General features: G+C 42.1%; 2 protein-coding genes across 19 annotated transcripts in view; one reads left to right on the top strand and one right to left on the bottom strand.

Annotated features, from left to right (window-relative positions):
* Nucleotides 1–17,345, top strand: part of zfhx2 (zinc finger homeobox 2) — a 20,282-nt gene extending 2,937 nt beyond the window's left edge. Inside the window, exons 1-5 of one of the 5 annotated variants that reach the window (XM_031294583.2) lie at nt 3,784–3,926; nt 6,049–6,207; nt 7,623–7,683; nt 8,299–12,470; nt 14,248–17,345. In XM_031294583.2, coding sequence (XP_031150443.1) covers nt 3,921–3,926; nt 6,049–6,207; nt 7,623–7,683; nt 8,299–12,470; nt 14,248–14,670 — 4,821 coding nt within the window. In that variant the 5' untranslated portion in view covers nt 3,784–3,920 and the 3' untranslated portion in view covers nt 14,671–17,345. Of the gene's footprint in view, nt 1–3,783; nt 3,927–4,278; nt 4,495–4,692; nt 5,253–5,276; nt 5,930–6,048; nt 6,208–7,622; nt 7,684–8,298; nt 12,471–14,247 lie in introns of those variants that run through there. The other 4 variants (XM_031294582.2, XM_035999687.1, XM_031294581.2 and 1 more) reach the window with 4 other exon arrangements.
* On the bottom strand, nt 259–4,611 carry thtpa (thiamine triphosphatase). 14 transcript variants are annotated; one of them, XM_031294600.1, is made up of 5 exons: nt 3,051–3,141; nt 2,988–3,016; nt 1,619–1,688; nt 851–1,351; nt 259–727 (listed from the first exon to the last, which is right to left on the bottom strand). In XM_031294600.1, exons 1-5 carry the CDS (start codon nt 3,100–3,102, stop codon nt 627–629), a joined length of 753 nt encoding a protein of 250 aa, XP_031150460.1. In that variant the 5' UTR covers nt 3,103–3,141; the 3' UTR covers nt 259–626. The 14 variants fall into 14 exon arrangements, with proteins under 14 accessions (XP_031150460.1, XP_031150461.1, XP_031150465.1 ...); XM_031294601.1 differs by having other exon boundaries at nt 851–1,348; XM_031294605.1 differs by having other exon boundaries at nt 2,983–3,016; nt 3,051–3,133.

Genomic DNA, 17,345 nt, shown 5'->3' with positions numbered 1-17,345 from the left:
TGAACAAATGTTCAAGATTTTTCGAATTTTTTGGGAAACTAGCACTGAGTGAGAGCTGCAGAAACTTAGAGTATGGGGGAGGCTTGATGATGCAAGACTTGGGGCCACCATATTTGCACGCCTAAATCATCTGTTTATAGACAACAAGAAAAATCCACTGCGCTGAAGGTGAAACACAGAGTCACCAGCTCCTTATCTGGAAGTGTCTAATATGTCTAATCATCTGTCTTTTTCAATAAAACACAGTACAAAACGATGATCAGTAATGGTAAATCGACAGTATGGCACACCGTTTATTTCCAGTATTCACACCTCCTCTCACACACTCCTTAATACAGCCAGATAAAAACATAACTGTTGCATGGGGTGTATTAGGACACTGCCATTAATCACACTGCAAATGTTAATTTCAAAGGCCTATTTCTGTTTTCTAAAGTTTCTAATTCAGGAAATATGAGATATTAAGGTATCTACAGTGCTGATACAGTGAGTCTTTAAGTTAAAAAAAACAACATTTTAATCAAAATGAGGCTTTCTAATAAACAATACCTTATTTTACAGATATGACTATGTACATCTTAAAATCTATTTGGGCGCAAGTGTTACAGACTGTGCATAATAATGTCCTACAGAACATGTTCACTCAGTAGTTTTGCATAGTGCTCTGGGTAATTTCTTTTAAGGTAAACATTCATTTTTCCCTCAACTCGCTGATCTCCAGTTAGACCTGTGAAGAAGTAGAACAAATATTTATAGAATGGCATATGATATACTTGATGAATATAGTTAATGATACCAAACGTGTTATATTTATATGAAGGGTCGGGCAGTTTGACAGGTTTGAGCTTACCCAGCATTCCAGCCATTCTTTCGATCTTCTCTAAGGCAGACTGCACATCTCCTCCCTCTGGAACTAGGACCTCTATCTCTCCCACACTGTAGCCAAAGTCAGCTTGGTCAAGATCTATCTGCACCCCCTCCTCCTCCTCTACAGTGAATGACCTCCGCACTGTTGTAAACTCTGCAAAGCACACCAGATTCATTTTGCTCAGCCAGGACTCATCCTCCTGTGAGCGGCTTGTCTCTGTCTCTCTGTCATCACAAACATCTTTCAGAACCTCTTTCACTCTCAGTTGAATTTCAGGTAGATTGGTTATCTCCTTGTAGCGGGAACACAATGCTGCCGCTTTAGATTGTTCTCCAGACGTCTCTTTTGTCCCGTTGACTGCGGTTGGGCACTTAAGCTCCCAGCATTCTTTACGTTTACGCAGCCACAAGTCTCTCAAAGTCAGCTCAAACTTGGGGGTGTCAAAGTACTGGTCACAAAACTGACGCTGGCAAAGACACACTGCTGGGTAAAAGAAGTGGGATGAAGAGAGATAGATGATATAAATAGATAAATAAATATAAAAAATACTAACGAGACCGATACAGACAATTGAACTTCATCATTATCAAGAGACACATGGCCAGTGTTACTTCAATTACAGAGTAAACCACAGCAATTAGTGTCATTAAATTAAGTCCTTCAGAAGTTGATGTGGATCACAGCATCAGTTAAACGCCTCAGCTCTAAATGTACCCATGCGTAAATGTGTTAGACAAATTAAAGCCGTACCCCCGATCTTCTCCAGTGTTTTCAGAGTGTCGGCATTGCACACAAATTTTCTTTCCACTTCCACGCTCATCTGAAACGACATAGTAAGAGCAACACCAACAACAGTGTATGATTACAAATCCAGCTAAATATGGCAAGCTTTAAGACTGATATTAATCTTTTTAGTAAGTAACCTAATAGGCAGGTGTTGGTTTTTATATAAGAAGAGAGTAAGAAGGCATTGGCCATATATTACACTTTACAAAGTTTAACTCTTAAACACAGTAACAGGGATCCCTTATTGTAACGCCTAGTCAAGATGTCAACATCGTGGCCGGGTTGGCTCGGCTGGTGGAGCAGGCGCACATGTATAGGGGTTTGCTCCTCGGCGCCTGCGGCCGCAGGTTCAACTCCAACCTGCGGCCCTTTGCTGCATGTCGTTCCCCCTCTCTCTCCCCTTTCATGTCTTCATCTGTCCTGTGGGGTTAGGGGCCTAAAATGCTCTTTTATACTTTTAAAAAAAATTATTTTACATTAACCAATGGTGGAAAAGTACATTAATTAAGTTCTATGCAGTAAGTACAGTACAGTTTTGAGGTACTTTACTTGAGTTCATCCATTTTTATACTTTTTTAGTTAACGACTATATCCCCTCTCAACGACGGTTGAGAGGGGATATTGTACTTTCTACTATACTTGATTAATTAAACAGTTTTAGTTACAAGTTGATCTGCAGATTACAATTGTACATACAAAATAAAAAATATGATGCATTATTATGAATAAAACTACCATCAATTATATAAATTACAATTAGATTCACTTCAACCTGCTACATTAAAATGCATCTTACACAATAATGCACCAGTAATAATAATAATAATCTAACAATTGCATGTAATATTTATACAATAATAATAATAATATAACAATTGCATGTAGTATTTATATAATAATAATAATAATAATAATAATAATAATAATATAAACTCCTTCTGTACTTTTACTACTGCTACTATAGTACTTTACGAGGAATAGAGTAGTTTTACATTGTGTTATTATTACTGAAGTAAAAGATCTGCTTACTTCTCCCACCACTGCATTTAACCATTATTTACTCTACTCAGGGTTGTCACATTTTTAGCTTGGTTGGTTTTGCAAATGTTATAGTTATTCTGTTTAGTAGCCTATTATTTTATTTTCAAGCCCTTATTGTAAAATTGTAAACTGTCTGTAAATACTCAAAACTGTTAACTGTTATTGTTGAACCAACGACTATACAGTAATAGCAGTAGCAGCCCCATGTGTCATTATTTCAGTAACGAAAAATTCAGCCCAAGCAACTGCTGCTGACTCATAACACATGAACTACAAGTCAAAATCACCTAACTGAACCACAGAGTTGTAAAAAGTCACCACCGACGTAGCGAAATGCACTCTCACACGCCTCCACAAGTCAAGTCCTTATATCCAAATAATTCGGCTTCAAAACGTGAGCGACACATTAATCCGAGCAGCCCGGAGCAACCCCTACCATGGTCGTGGATGTCCGGCCCCTACACGTCAGCGGATTTTATTTTGCACAGGCGCAATTAAAGACACCTATCACTGTATTCAGGGACATCACTTCCTGTCCCAGTAACGCAGGGGCATACAGATGGTGCAGTTTTAATCCCCTCTGCTTCATAAATATTTATTCCACATACTCGACTATGTGCGCCACACCTATCATTTGATTGAAAGCGTGTCATAATTCGCGCGCACGGTGCTGAGTAGAGCCTTTGCGGTCATGTCTCTATTATTCAGCCTTAATTAACTCGTCACACTCTTTGTGACAATCCAAGTTGGCAGAATGGGGACTCGTTTTTTATTCACCTTTTAATGCAAAAACGCGGAAGGGATTCACATTAAAGGGGTTTCCATGTAATCTAGGCATCGACATACTTGTATAGACAATTATATACCGTGCATTTTTTTCTTTTCTTATGTTTAATGTTCAATATTGGAATAGACGTTTCAGCATACATTAATAATCTCTAATATCTGCGGGGTTACATAAGGGATTTGATAGCCGTGTCTGCCCCTTCTGAATGTCAGCAATCAGCCTTGGGGGGAGCTGTGGTCTGTTTACTAGAGGGAAGAGGGGAAGGAGAGAGGGATAGGGCGAATGAAGGGAGGGGGAGAACAGGAGAGAGAGAGAGAGAGAGAGAGAGAGAGAGGGAGAAAGAGAGAGAGAGAGAGGGGGCAGGCAAGAAAACTTTTCACTTCTGAGGAGCCACAGAGGAAGCGTGTGTGTGTGTGTGTGCGTGCTGGAGCGGCGACCATGCAGGTAAAAACGCATTAGCTAATTGCTCTGAACTTAATTAAACGCCATTCGCGATCGGTTAATTGTGCTGATTTGTGCGGGGATAGTGGCCTGCGACTAATAGAGGATCGAGCAAACGACGGATTGTGCCCTATACTAATCCGATCCCTTATAGAAATCCAACATTAAATCCCAAACTTTTTCTGCCTCTCGTCTCTCTTTCGCCTGCTCTCCCTACACCACCCCCATCGTCGAGGCGACAGCGGCGCACGTACTCCGCTTCAAGTAGCTTTTTAGCGTTTAATTTTTTCGCCAATTACGGCTTGAAGCTGTTAAAATGGTAGTTTAAATGGCCATGTGTTGGACCGTGAGTATTAAAGGTATGGATTTGAACGGTAGGACGCGTCAAAAGGGGGTCTGCTGGGCGGCGAGGGAGGAGGGGGTGCGAGTGTTTTCTAACACATCTGTAAACGGAGCCCACGTTCATTAATTAAATGGCTTTAGTCCGGCTAGGCCTCAATTTGCCCTGTTGAGCAGCAGGCGGCGGGCGGTGCAACACTACATGCCCGATTGGCAGCCCACAATCAGAGGGGTAAGGAAATAACTCGAGGCCGAGGTTCGTGATCTAATGCCTAGTGAGAGTATTTTCTACCCTTGGTGAACTCGGTCGGTGTAAGCTGCAGTTCCCACCTGGACCAGGCAGAGTTTGTAGGGAGCGGAGAGACTAGCCAGTTGGAGACAGTTTGAGGAGCGGTTAATTATCTCTGCCTGCTAACAGGCTAGCTAGCAAAGTGACACGACTGTTATTAGCTCAACCCCCTTTTGTTGATTAATTTAATGACCGTTCAGCCTTAACCGAGAGCCAGCAACGAGATTATGCATACGCATGCCCTGTCTTTTGCAGTTTCGGAGCAGTGTCTGGCTATCACTGCGGGGTTATTTTCAGTAAACTTAACAGCTAACGAGCATTTCCAGAAACACGACTGTAATGCGACGTTACAGGGGGGGGGGATTCACAACCTAGCTTGCTAGCTAATTGATTCGTCTCTGTTCGGCATAGCTAATTAGACTGCTCATTAATTAGCCAACTATGAGCAGAGATACGTCAATCTGCTTATATCTTGGCTTTTCATTATGAAACTCGGGACGAGGATATTTTAAACATGATATACTCTGCAGATAAAGACTTGTCGAAATATCTGGTCATATAAGCCTGCTAGCTTGCTAATTGGCTTGACGAGGAAGTCAGGATTGTAGCTGTGTTGGTATTTCTCCTCATGGGCATGGTTTGCAGTCTTGGTTGCATCTTGGATCATGAATGCTTGCAGAAAAATACATCAAAGCTGTGTGGTAAACATCCAGACTAGTAATCTATTATGACTTCTTAAAACTGCGTGGGAGCAACGTTATTTGGTCATACACGTCGAGTGTATGCAGTATGATTTCAGATCATATTTAATGTACTGGCAACTTTCCTTGTATTGGTCAAAATTGAGGGGGGGGACTGTATATTTGATCATTGTAAAATGTCAAGAAGTGCATGCTATGATTTTGATTGAGTTTAAATATTCTGCATTTAAAACATTTCATGTGCACATGTGATATCGGATCAGTTTGTTGAAAGTTTGATTGCAAAGAAGTATGAAACGATGGATTTTTTGACTGGAGTTTTCAACAGAGCAATGTACAACTTACTGAAAAAAAATGGATGGATGGATAGTCCTTTTAAATTGCAAGGGTGTAATTTAAATAATGGCATTTTTGCAGACAACATGTTGGGAAGGTCCCTACTAAATATAGTTAATGTTGAATGGAACTTCAGAGACCTGTGAATGATCTGGGATTAGTTTTACTACTAAAAAGGACACACATGCCTTTTGAAGGGTATGGTCACTGGCTTCTGATTGTGGGTTCAAGTAGTTAAACACAGAAAATGCATGATAAGTGCTGGTCACCAAGCTAAGGTGTACAACCAACAAGTAAAGGTATACTTTTATCTTGGTGGGTGCAGCTCCTCTCTTGATCTGGTGAAATGACTTCCTTACATCACATTTTCCTTTCTCTTTTTTTCTATTCTGCATTTGTGTGAAATAATAACAGCTCCAGAACGAGTAGGATTATCTAAAATCTATTTTTTGTTTGTTAGGAGGAGTCTGGAGAGACAGTGAGCACTGAAAGCAATGGAGTGGCAGAGTGGCTGTGCCCCCTGTGCCAAAAAGGGCAAACAGACAGATCTTCCCTGTCTCTACATCTCACTGAGCAACACAGCGTGCTTCCATCTTGTGTCGACAAACTGCTGGACATTGTAAGTATGGCCAGGCTACACTCCCTGAAGGGTAGAAGTTGATTCATTTTGGGTAGTACATCAATTATGTGTGTAATGTTTAATGAGCCCACTGATATACAGTGGTTGGACAAAATATCAAACACCTTGCAGTGCTGTAGCTCTGCAGTAAATGCAAAGTATGTGATGTGGCAAGTAGAACTGCATTAGCAAAGAGGAACCGTAATCATAACTTCCAACATTATAAATGACTCATAAAAACACAAGAGCTTTAGTATTCATTGCTGCGTTACTGTATTATAATTTCTTTCTGTTACTTAGTCCGCCCTATGTCGTATATATGTTATGGTATATGAGAAAAGGTCCCTTATGGATAACTTTATAAATCCCCCGGATGTGTCACCCTTGCACCATTACCAAAAAAGTAGAAAGTAGACAGGTTACATGTATGCATTGGGAAGTGTAATTAAACAAAAATGTTTATCCTTTGACATTTCCATATGTAATTACTGGGTAATAGCATTTATTACTAGTTTAGAACATGTTATATATGTTACATAGGTAAGCGCTTATCAGAATTCATATCTTAGTGTTTTCTTCAGCTGGTATTTAAAAGTAAAATACACTGATTTCTAAAAACAAATGGTCCGGTACATTATATGTCACATTCAATATCTCCAAATGAATACAGTGTGGAGACTTAATGTTTTTTTGTTTAGAAGCAGAATGATGCACCATTTCAAGAAGTTCTTCCGTGCGATCGTAGGCCTTCCATAAGCTTTTAATCCAGCCTGGAACTACAGTGTCTTTGTACAATAAATTCATAGTTATGAATCCATAGATAAAGTTATGTGCGGTTCGATGTCTCCGCATCACTTTAAGCTAGTGTCGTTGTCATTGTTTAGCATGAAAGCTAACATCAGTGCCTTACATTAGTAATTAGTGGCGTGAATTGTGACTAAGGCTGTTGTTTTTCGGTTCACGACTTGTTGGTGCAGGTTGACATTTGGCAGTCAGCACTTAAGTGTAAGTGTTCATTATTTTGATAGTTTTGAATATTTAATAGTTTGGACTAACCAGTTACCAAATATGTCAGTGTGAAGGTATTTGCTGAGTAGAGATCAAATTAGAAAAAAACAAGCACCTCAATGAACACACTATTTGTATAGGTCTATGACAGTTTAGTGTGCTAAGAAATGGAAGAATTTTTATTAGTGGATGAATTGATCAGACTGCCTAATTTATGCCTTTTAGGGTAATTTGTAAATTAAAGGCTAGCAAAGCTTGCTATGTGTAATACAACCACACATCAATGAGTCATGCCCAAATGTTGTGCAGCTCAAAAGCTACATCGCATTCAGCTCTTCTGAAAGGAGCTGTTGCAGAGTTAAGTTTGCTATGGGAATTAGCTGACACGCTCCTTTTTCTTTTAACAGGCTGTTCTAAAACAGTGTGCCAGCGGAGGAGAAAAGGACAAAAGTTCTCTAAAATCTTTAGGTGAGTGTGAAAAAAATATTCTAAAATATTATTTAAATCGTGAGAAGTAGGTCACAAAATATAGCACTTTAATGACACACATGCATGCTTTTCTTCATGTTCCTATATAACACTGGAGAAGTTGCACTGGAATTGTGTTGTGACCAAATAAAAGCTACTACAGTAGCAGTGCCTGCCTAGTAAATGTGCCTGTTTTAGAACGGGCCGATTGCTTGGCCTTTGGTATTGCTGCTTGTAGAATTCTTCAAAACCAAATTGTACCCCAGAATAACTTGCAGAAGGAACGCGGGGGGTATTTTGGTGACTGTACTGTTATTTGTAAATTAGCAGTAGACTTAATTAACCCGATTAATTCCCACCAACCACACCCCCAAACACGGATATACATACATACAGATACGTCTCGCTTTATTAGATAGATATATAGGAAAAACAAAGAGAGGCATTTACAGTGGGGAAATTGCCCCTGATGTGGGGTGTCCTGCAGGTGGGTAAAAAGGTTGATTATGGGCTGATAAACACATTACATTCAGTATGCAAATGTGCACTGCTGTTATCAGTTAGACCTCCATGTACGAGAACATAAAAGTTAATCTGTGTTTTTTATTTAATCAGGTGCTGAATCTTCACAACTGAAGCACGCTGAAGACGTCCGTTCAGATCCCTGCCAATCTAGTGAGAGTTCAGACGCTACCCAGACGCTTGGAGACAAAGAGATGGAGAAAGCGAGAATAATGGAACGGGAGGGAGGTAAAGCTGAGCCAGAGCCAGAAGAGGAGGGAAATCAACTTACAGGAGCAACTGAAAACATAGAAATCCCAGACGCTAGTGAAAAGTCAGTTGGTAAAAATGGTGTGCCAGCTGACAATAACACCCAGTCATTCAAATGCAATGCCTGCCTGGAAACTTTTCCCGGCAAAACTGCCTTGAAAGTTCATTACAACTCTGCATCCCACATTCAGAGGATGACATCAGGCTCTGCAAAACAAGGTGGGGACATTGATCCCCCCTCAGTTCCTGTCCTGCCTCGGCCATATATATCAAACAAACCCTACCAGTGTGCTACATGTCGAGTCTCTTATAATCATGCCATCACCCTTGAGAGCCATATGAAATCTGTCTTGCACCAGACCCGCAGCAGGAATGCTGGAATTGTCGCACATGCTGCAAACAGCGCAGTTGATGCTGCTAGTTTGGGAGGTACCGCCACCAGTGCTCTAAACACTGTCGTGACCACATCTGGAAGTGGAACCAGTCAGTTAGTTACCACCACCAACTGTGCTGCTCCTGGGACTGTGATGGTGACTACTTCAAAGGACGGAGAGCAGATTCAAACTTCACAAGTGGCTCCCTCCCTCCTCACCTCCCCCGTGGCCTCAGCTCAGGCGGTCTCAGCCTTTCTCACCCTCCTCACATCTAGTCCCAGCACCCTCTCGCACTCCCTCCTCCCCTCCCTGTTCGCGGCTAGTGCTGCTCCTGGTGCCGCCGTGCCTCAGCTCGTGCCTCAGCCTCAAATGGTCATGCCCTTGATCTTGAATGGGCTCCAAGCCCAAACCCAGCAGCACCAAGATAACCAGCAAGGCCAGCTCCTAACCCAGTGTGTGCCATTCGTAGGTCTCAGCACAGCCCAGCAAGCCCTCCTAACCCAAAGACTTAACAGCTTACAGAACCAGTGGCCCTCTGCAGGAGTTCCCACAAACATACAGCCTTGCCTGGAAGAGCGAAAACAGACTACAAAGTGTGAGAGAGAACAGGAAAGGCAGGGCAGTGATGAGACCGTTGAAGAGAAGTTCTCGGATCAGATCAAGGACAGGAATAACTGGACTACAGAGAACATTAAAACAGATAAACTTGAGGATGACAGTAAATATTCTGCACAGTTTCCTAACATAGAAAGCAAAGCGAAGGTTGAGAATAATGGAGACAATGGGAAGGCACTTGGAGATAGCACAACAGATGGAGACAGCTTGACTAATCAGTTGGACCTGGAAGGTGATAAAGCAGCTAGCCTCTGTCTCTCCCCAGCGGGCACAGACAAGAGCCTCCGCAACAAGAACCTCTCGCCTTCTGCGTCTGTGCCCAGCAACTCAAGCCTCAGTCCTTTAAATTTAAACCTTACACTTAGCCCCGATTCTACTCCTCAAAAATCACAATCAGGCACTAGCCCTTGTGGCTCTCTTGGCACTCCAAAATCCAGTCCGAGCACAAATGCCTTAACTAACAACCAAACTCGACCCCATTGTAATGCAATGGGATCCATTTATCCAGACCTTCCAGTGCTGTCCGAGTTCCAGTCGGAGGTTCTCTGGGCGTTCTTTGAGTCACGTAGTGAGGCTGATGCTGCAAGTCCTCCCCATGAGGACTGTGAGGCGCTGGGCAGAGAGGTTGGACTTTCTGAGGAAGAGGTGCGCAGGTGGTTGAGCCAAGCTCGACATGCAAAACAGAGGCAGAGGGCGACAGAGTTGGAACACCTGCGACGCTTGGCAGGATTTACAGGGCATGCCCAAAGTTCTGACAATGACTATGATGACGAGGAAAGCTCACTGATTATAGCAGAAGGTGACGATGATGTTGAAGCGTCAGGTAGTCAGGCAATAGATTTGTCTAGTACAAGAGGGAAACGCAGACAGAAAGATTTGGGGAGGGAGGGTCAGGGAGATTCCTGTCTCACTTCTGACTCAGAAAATGAGGTCTACACCTCTGTCATTGTGTCTGATGAGGAAAGTCAGAATGGGTCTTTGAGGGAGGGTCCTGAGAGCCCTGCTAAAGATGAAGCACAGTGGGAAGTTCATGGTGATAAGGGATCAGCTGGAGGAAAGGTCTTGCGCTCCACAACTGTGTTCCTATCTGATGCAGAGGATGAGTATGAAGACGAGGAGGGCGGAGGGGCTCAGAGGGCCAAGAGGAAAAAGCGAAAAGGGGAGTTTGAGCGTGATGAGGTGGAGGTGAAGAAGGAGAGGCAGGACCCAGATGTGGATCTAGAGTTGGACGCCCAAGGGGATCCTCCGAGTTCACAGTCCCACGCTGAGATTCCAACCAGTGCTCTGCACTCACTTCCCCTGTCCCTTGCTCCTTTTTCTACTCAGTTCCTTAGCCCCTATGTCCTCTCTCTTACTCCTACCGTGGTTGATGGGAGCAAAGTACCCATCTTTCCTAACCCGCCAACCATCACACGCTTCTCCAGCTCTCTTCTCTCGCAGTCTCTCTCCTCCCACAGCCAATCTTCCCACTACCTGTCCAATGGTGGTGACTGTGAGTCCGCTCTGGATCTCAGCATGGGGAAAAACAACTCAAAATCTGCTTCTTCCTCATCATCTCTGGCTGATAAAATTGCAGCACAGAAGGGACAGTTGCTGGATGGGCTTGGCTTGAGGCCCACATCCAAAGGTCTGGTAGTAGTGCAGGTGAAGCCTGAACCCATTACTTCCATGTCCTCTTCCAACAGCAGTATGAGTCTGGTGAACTGCAACAACATGACAAAGTCTAGTATTTACATGAGGGCAGCAGAGAAAATGAATGCCACACTATTGGAAAGGGAGAGGGAGAAGGAAAGGGAGCAGGAGCAGCAGCAGAGGAAGTCCAAAGGAAAAAGGTATCGGGATATGAGACGTTCAAGGACCATCATTCAAGCTGAACAACTTGACATTCTGTATGGCTGCTACTTCAAAGACCCAAATCCTGGGAAACATGAGTTTGAACAGATTTCAGAGTGGGTGCACCTTCCAAAGAAGGTTGTTCAGATTTGGTTCCAGAACATGAGGGCGAGGGAACGAAAGGGTGAGGTCCGATTCATCAGTGATGGGACCCTGGCAGCAGTTGGAAAACCTCTCATCAAATTTACCTGGCCTCTTTCCAAACCCATTTTCTCCAACAAGCCTGCTCCAAATAATACTGGGTGCATCACAACTGCTCCAATTGTGCGCACCCTCATTAAGACAGAGAGAGAGCCTGTAAAGGATCTGGGAAAACCGGCCGTGGTGAAAAAAATAGCCCCAGTTCCTATCAAGCCCAAGGAGGTTGTTTCCTCTACCAATGTCTCTCCTGTGAGCAGCAGTACTACTGCAGTGCCAAAGACCAAGCTTGAAACCACCAGCAACGTCACTATGGTCAAAGTTGCACCCAAAGTCAACACGCCTGTTCTTTTAGCACCACCCAAGGATCCAATCCCTATCGCCCCACGACCGGCCCAGAAACGTAAGCTAGAAGAGGAAAGCGAGGAAGAAAAGACTGATGAGGAGAAAGACAGTGAAAATGAGATGGGTCCTGGACTAGGGGTCACTAACCGCATGGTTCCCAAGCTGCCCACAACTCCTATCCACAACAGGCCTCCTGCCACAACAGTGGTGCCACAAAAACAGAATGGGCTCAACTACTGGACCCCCAAGGTCCCCATTAAGATCAACACTCTATCAAGAGAACAATTGGCTCTTCCAACACACACGTCTCCTCGTACCATCCCCCCTCCTCCCACCCCCAGCATTGCACCAGTTAGCCCGAATACCCCCAGCTCTGCCAAAGTGGCCAGCCCCTCCACCCCGGTTGTAGCTAAATCAAGCCCGACAGAAAGCAGCTTTCTGCCCCACTCATCCAGCCGTAGGCCACGCACACACCTGTCCTGCCTACAGCTGTCCATTCTGCAGTCCTGTTACGAGACCTGTGCCCACCCTAACGCCATGGAGTGCGAGGCAATCGGCACCGAGCTCAACCTGCCACTCAAGGTGGTGCAGATCTGGTTCCAAAACACCAGAGCCAAGGAGAAGCGCTGGAGGCTGCAGCAAGAGAAAATGGTAAGGAGTCTTTGGTACAAAATCATATTATTGTTCATACAGTAAGAAAGGCTAATGCAATTCACAGCAAGGTAGGTCACTGAGAAGAGAAAACCTTTCTTTGTTTGGAATCACATTGCTTCTTTGCACATTTTATTCTAGGGCTGGGCAATAATTCAATATCATATATTGACTTTAAGTGGAATCATATTGTGGTTAGGGTTTGGTACCGAACTCTGTACTTTTTTAGAGTACCGACCACATTACTTCGGTACTACTGAGTACCGATTCACGTTATATCAATTGGTGCCAAATTTCTGAGCGCGTAATTGCTAGCTTCTCTGTCCTCTCCTCTGCATGTTTGACAGAGAGCGGGGCTCGTGCTCAGAGCTGCAGTGTAGACGGAAGTCCACCCTTGGAAAAACAGCACAATTCTGCAAGTTTTTCAGTCTGTAAATTAAAATTACAGAACTATACAGCAACAATGAAACATTATCACAAACAAAACATTTCTTTATAAAAAGCACATAAAAATGCTAATTCTAGTGCTTTAGTACAAAGCCAACCTGTGTCTGTAAAACCTGTATACATTTTATGCTCATACTTTTTAAAAGCCTAAACTTTTCTTTGCATACGAACTTTGACATTAGTGCTTAAACTTTTAAAGAAGGACAAACTTGTTTTTGTGTCTATCCGGACACATTTAACTTGTTTTATATAAACCTGGAAGATTTCAGAATTTCTTTTTTTTTTTTTTTTATTTAAATCTGGAAAAATCTCAGTGTTTACCAGCTTCCTTAAAATAAACCTGGGGGCATTTTAGTGCTATGCAGCAACTTGCATAATAAGCCTAAGCACAATTAGTTAACTTGTTATGTTTCCTTTATTCATGTGTTGAGCGCCACCTCGAGGAGCCATGAAGTAGCGACGCTGGGAACAGGAAAATCTATTTAGAGCACCTTATTTTATTAATTAAAATATCTATTTGGCGCCATTTGTTGATTCTCGTATCGCACGAAGGACAACGATATAGAGCGGTATCGATATTTTGTCCCACCCCTAATGATATGATTTGATTTTAATCGGTTGTAGCGACAGGTTTGGGAGGGGAGAGGGAGGTGGGAAAGGGATTTAGTTTGTCTAGTGTGTAAAATTTCTAAATAAATAACAAAATGGTGAAATTGACAAGTTTTTGTCATGTTTTTTTTCCACTGAAATAAATGTTTTTATTACACAGAGTAAAGTTCAGAAAAAAGGTAACCAAACCTAATTATGGTGCACTTATTGTTTTAAGGTTTTACCAAATTTAATGAAATGAAATTATTTCAAGCAAACTATAATTTAAATAACTTGTTGTTTTTGTTCTACACATGCATAGCAGTGGGGCACAGTTCATTATTTAATGCGATTTGGCATACATTTGCCATATTGTGATACAAAATCTCTGTCCGAAAAATATTGTGAAATTGATTTCAACTACAGTGACAGAATCTGCACTATTAAGTCATTCTTTTTCCTTCGAAAGCTAAATGTGTCTGAGCCCGGAACACACTGCAGCAGACATTCAGCATTCAAACTATTGATCAAGAACACAGGTTTTATAAAAACAAATATAATCAAAACAAAATATTGCTGTCCAAAATACAGATTTGCATATAGCAATTGTATAGAGGGCTTGAATATTAGTCAGATGGTTCAGTCAAACCTGTAACAAAATTTGAACTTTAAATGATACGACATTAAACTTATTCCCTCTCTGGTCCTGTCTATCACCCCCCCCCCAACTTCCCATTCCCAGTCTCCACTGTCAGGTGGAAAGGTGGACATGAGTTCAGGAAGCTACCTGCAGTACAACGCTCTCAAAGCCAATCGTCCCATCCTGCCCAAACCTGTTCAGCTGACCGTTACTGAGCCTCAAGCTTCCCCAATGGCCGGTCAGCCAGTGCCAAAGGAGACCCTGACGGGCCGCTGTGATGCCTGCAACATCTCCTTTGAATCCCGGGCTGCAGCGAGGGCCCACGTCTTCTCCCCGCGTCATCTGGCAACCCTGAGAACCACTAACTTTGGCCAGCCGACGACGCTCGTCAACAAGAACGGAACGGGTAACGGTGGACCTGGCAGTGTTGTGCCGGGCTCACAGGTCCCTCACTCCACTCTGGTAACCAGTTCTGGGGAGATGGTTATCGAGTCGCCTCCACCGACGGCCACCAGCAACAGCTAAAGACTCAGATCAGGATTGGTCTGCACACTGACTATTCTTGGACCCATTTGGGCTCCTCAGATTTTAATATACAAATTTGAGCACTAATCCTCGAAAGCTAATATTCTTAAGTTTTTGAAGTTGGCTCCCCCTGCACCCGCTATTCCTCGCTCAACCTTCACTGACTCGAAATCCGTTAATCTATAGAGTTCACCTGGATTCCAGTACAACAGCAGACTATTTCCATGCTGCTTAGCACTCACTCAGTTGCTGTCTGATAAGTGGTGAACACATCTCAAGTCTCCCTCAATCCTCACACACTTTATCCAAACATTTTTGGTCCTAAGCCTGTGGTTATATATTACCTTCCTATAATTTGTAAAGGCACTCAACGTGCCTCGCTTGAACTGTGCTACCCTAAAGACTGATGCAAAAGTGTTTCCTCTTTGGAAGTGGCCATTTGTCGGTAGGCCCGGAAACATTTTGGGATTATAACATGAAATAATCACACAAATAACTGTTTTCTCCTGTGGAATTGTTTGTATCATGCCTACTTTCACTTCTAGGGCAAAAATTGCTTGGATATAATATGACTGGACTTAACCATTGGGTGAGAAAGAACTGGTATTGGCCGTCACCTTTTTTTATTTGCTACAGGAGTGTGATCTGAAGAGTGTTGTGTCCACTCATTTGGGATAAAAAAAGAGGTACTTTTAGAGAGAATAGGGCTGTTGAATTGTCCCCATTTACATGTTCATAGTTTTCACGACAATCCAAAAAGACAGGGCAAAAAGAGAGGCTGAGGAAAGTAGAATCTTGGCATACCGCACTTTGACACATTTTACATTGTTTGATATGTTTTTAAGCATTCTAATGCAAGTGTCTTTTTATGGAAAGATACATTAATGCATGTTGGATGCCTTAATATAAATCACAAATAAATTGATTTTTGCTAGTCTAATGAAACATGCTTTAAGTGTGAGCATAATAGTGTGCAAGAAGCAGACCTGGGTATGTAAATGAAGGAGAGCTCTGTTCCAAAATGCTTTTATATCCATCTTTAGGGGAAACCTCTGAATGTCATATTCTGTACCTAGAACATAACAAATCCTGCCTGTAAAGTTGTCAGCATTCTCTTGGCCAAGGACTATAATTACATAATTACCAACTATCTTGTTTTTACAACAAATTCCTTTTGATCCTGTGGATTTCACTTTCCCTCCAAATGGTGTATATCTCATTTTGAAATGCAGCTCTTCAAACCTGTTGGGGGGAGGAAGAGGAATAAATGTTTTCACCTACTGTGGGTGTGTTAGAAGTATGACAGCCTTAAGAAGAAACCCCACCAGGTATATAAATTCAAGCTCTTGTATAATGTTAGTGAATTAATTTCATCCTCACCTGGCACGGAGGGTCAGACCCGATTTCGTAAAAAATTACGGTTTTCTTTGCCATGAATACTGTGCAGGAAAAAACAGGACAGGCATTTTATTTACTTTAATATTTATACAAATGCCAATAGAAGCAATTAAAAAAAAAAAAAACTGATGTAACAGATTTTTATTTAGGTCAAAAGCCAAGCCTGTAGAAATTTTTAAGAGAACAGGGCTTGAAATGGGCTGTTTCCCATACTTTTTCCTCCTTGTTTTGTTCAGTTTTGATACAAAGTTACTAATTCTGGTAATGTACGTGCTGTGAAATGAGCTCTCATATCTGGAAACATTGACAAGGGAGAAAGTTGGGTATTACTAGTATCCTTAAGGGACTAATGGATACTCAAATCTTGAAAGCAAATTGGGAAACATTAAATGTGTTGACTGAGAGCTAAGAAGATGGTGCTGTGTTGAAGGACACATAACATACTAAAGATGTTTTCCTTCAATTTAAGTTGTATATTAATGTTACTATTGATAGTTTTAACAAAAATGCAAAACTAAAACATCTTTTGTAAAGAAATATATTAAAAAAAAGAACTGATATTCCAAAGTAATCCTCCCTTTGCTTTCTGTCATTCAAAAACCAAAAAGCAATCTTGAGGTCGACAGAGAGCAGGAGAGGTGTTCGTAAATGCAAACTGTAAAGGACATCCCACGGCACTTGCACTTGTCCACAATTTTTGCACAAGCTACAGACATTTCAAATGAACACAGCCATTAACACGACATTAAGAAGTCACTTGGTGTGGTTTTTGAAACAAGGAGGGTGAAATGTCCTTTCATGAGTAATAATTTGTACTCCTGTTTGAAACTGTATCTTGTGTGTAAAGCAAGGACTGGAGTGCTTGATCTTCAAGACTGGGATTACACACCCACGCGCACACACACACACACACGGTGTTGCACTGTCCAAACTAGATAGGTTTTTATGGAGATCTGCTTTTTATTCATTTATGTTTCATTGTCACTTTGATTATCACTATTGTTATAACTGTACTACTACTTATACGATTTATCATTACTACCCATCACTGTTTTTGATTATTATTGATCCATAATGATTTTAAATGCCACCTCTGCTCAAAAACAGTATGGTATTCCTATGAATATTGAACAATACTAGTGGCAGTGTTATGAATTGTTAGATTTTTGATTAAGCTTATTTTCCTCCTCACTTGTACCTGCCTTTTTGTGTTTGGTCTCCATTATGCTTTCTTTGATATACAGAAAAAGAAATAAAATCAGTTGAACAACAAAGCA

Source organism: Sander lucioperca, chromosome 1 (assembly GCF_008315115.2).
Source record: "Sander lucioperca isolate FBNREF2018 chromosome 1, SLUC_FBN_1.2, whole genome shotgun sequence".
Taxonomy (NCBI): domain Eukaryota; kingdom Metazoa; phylum Chordata; class Actinopteri; order Perciformes; family Percidae; genus Sander; species Sander lucioperca.
Note: the sequence above shows the minus strand (reverse complement) of the source record. Positions and strands in the feature narration are given on the sequence as shown.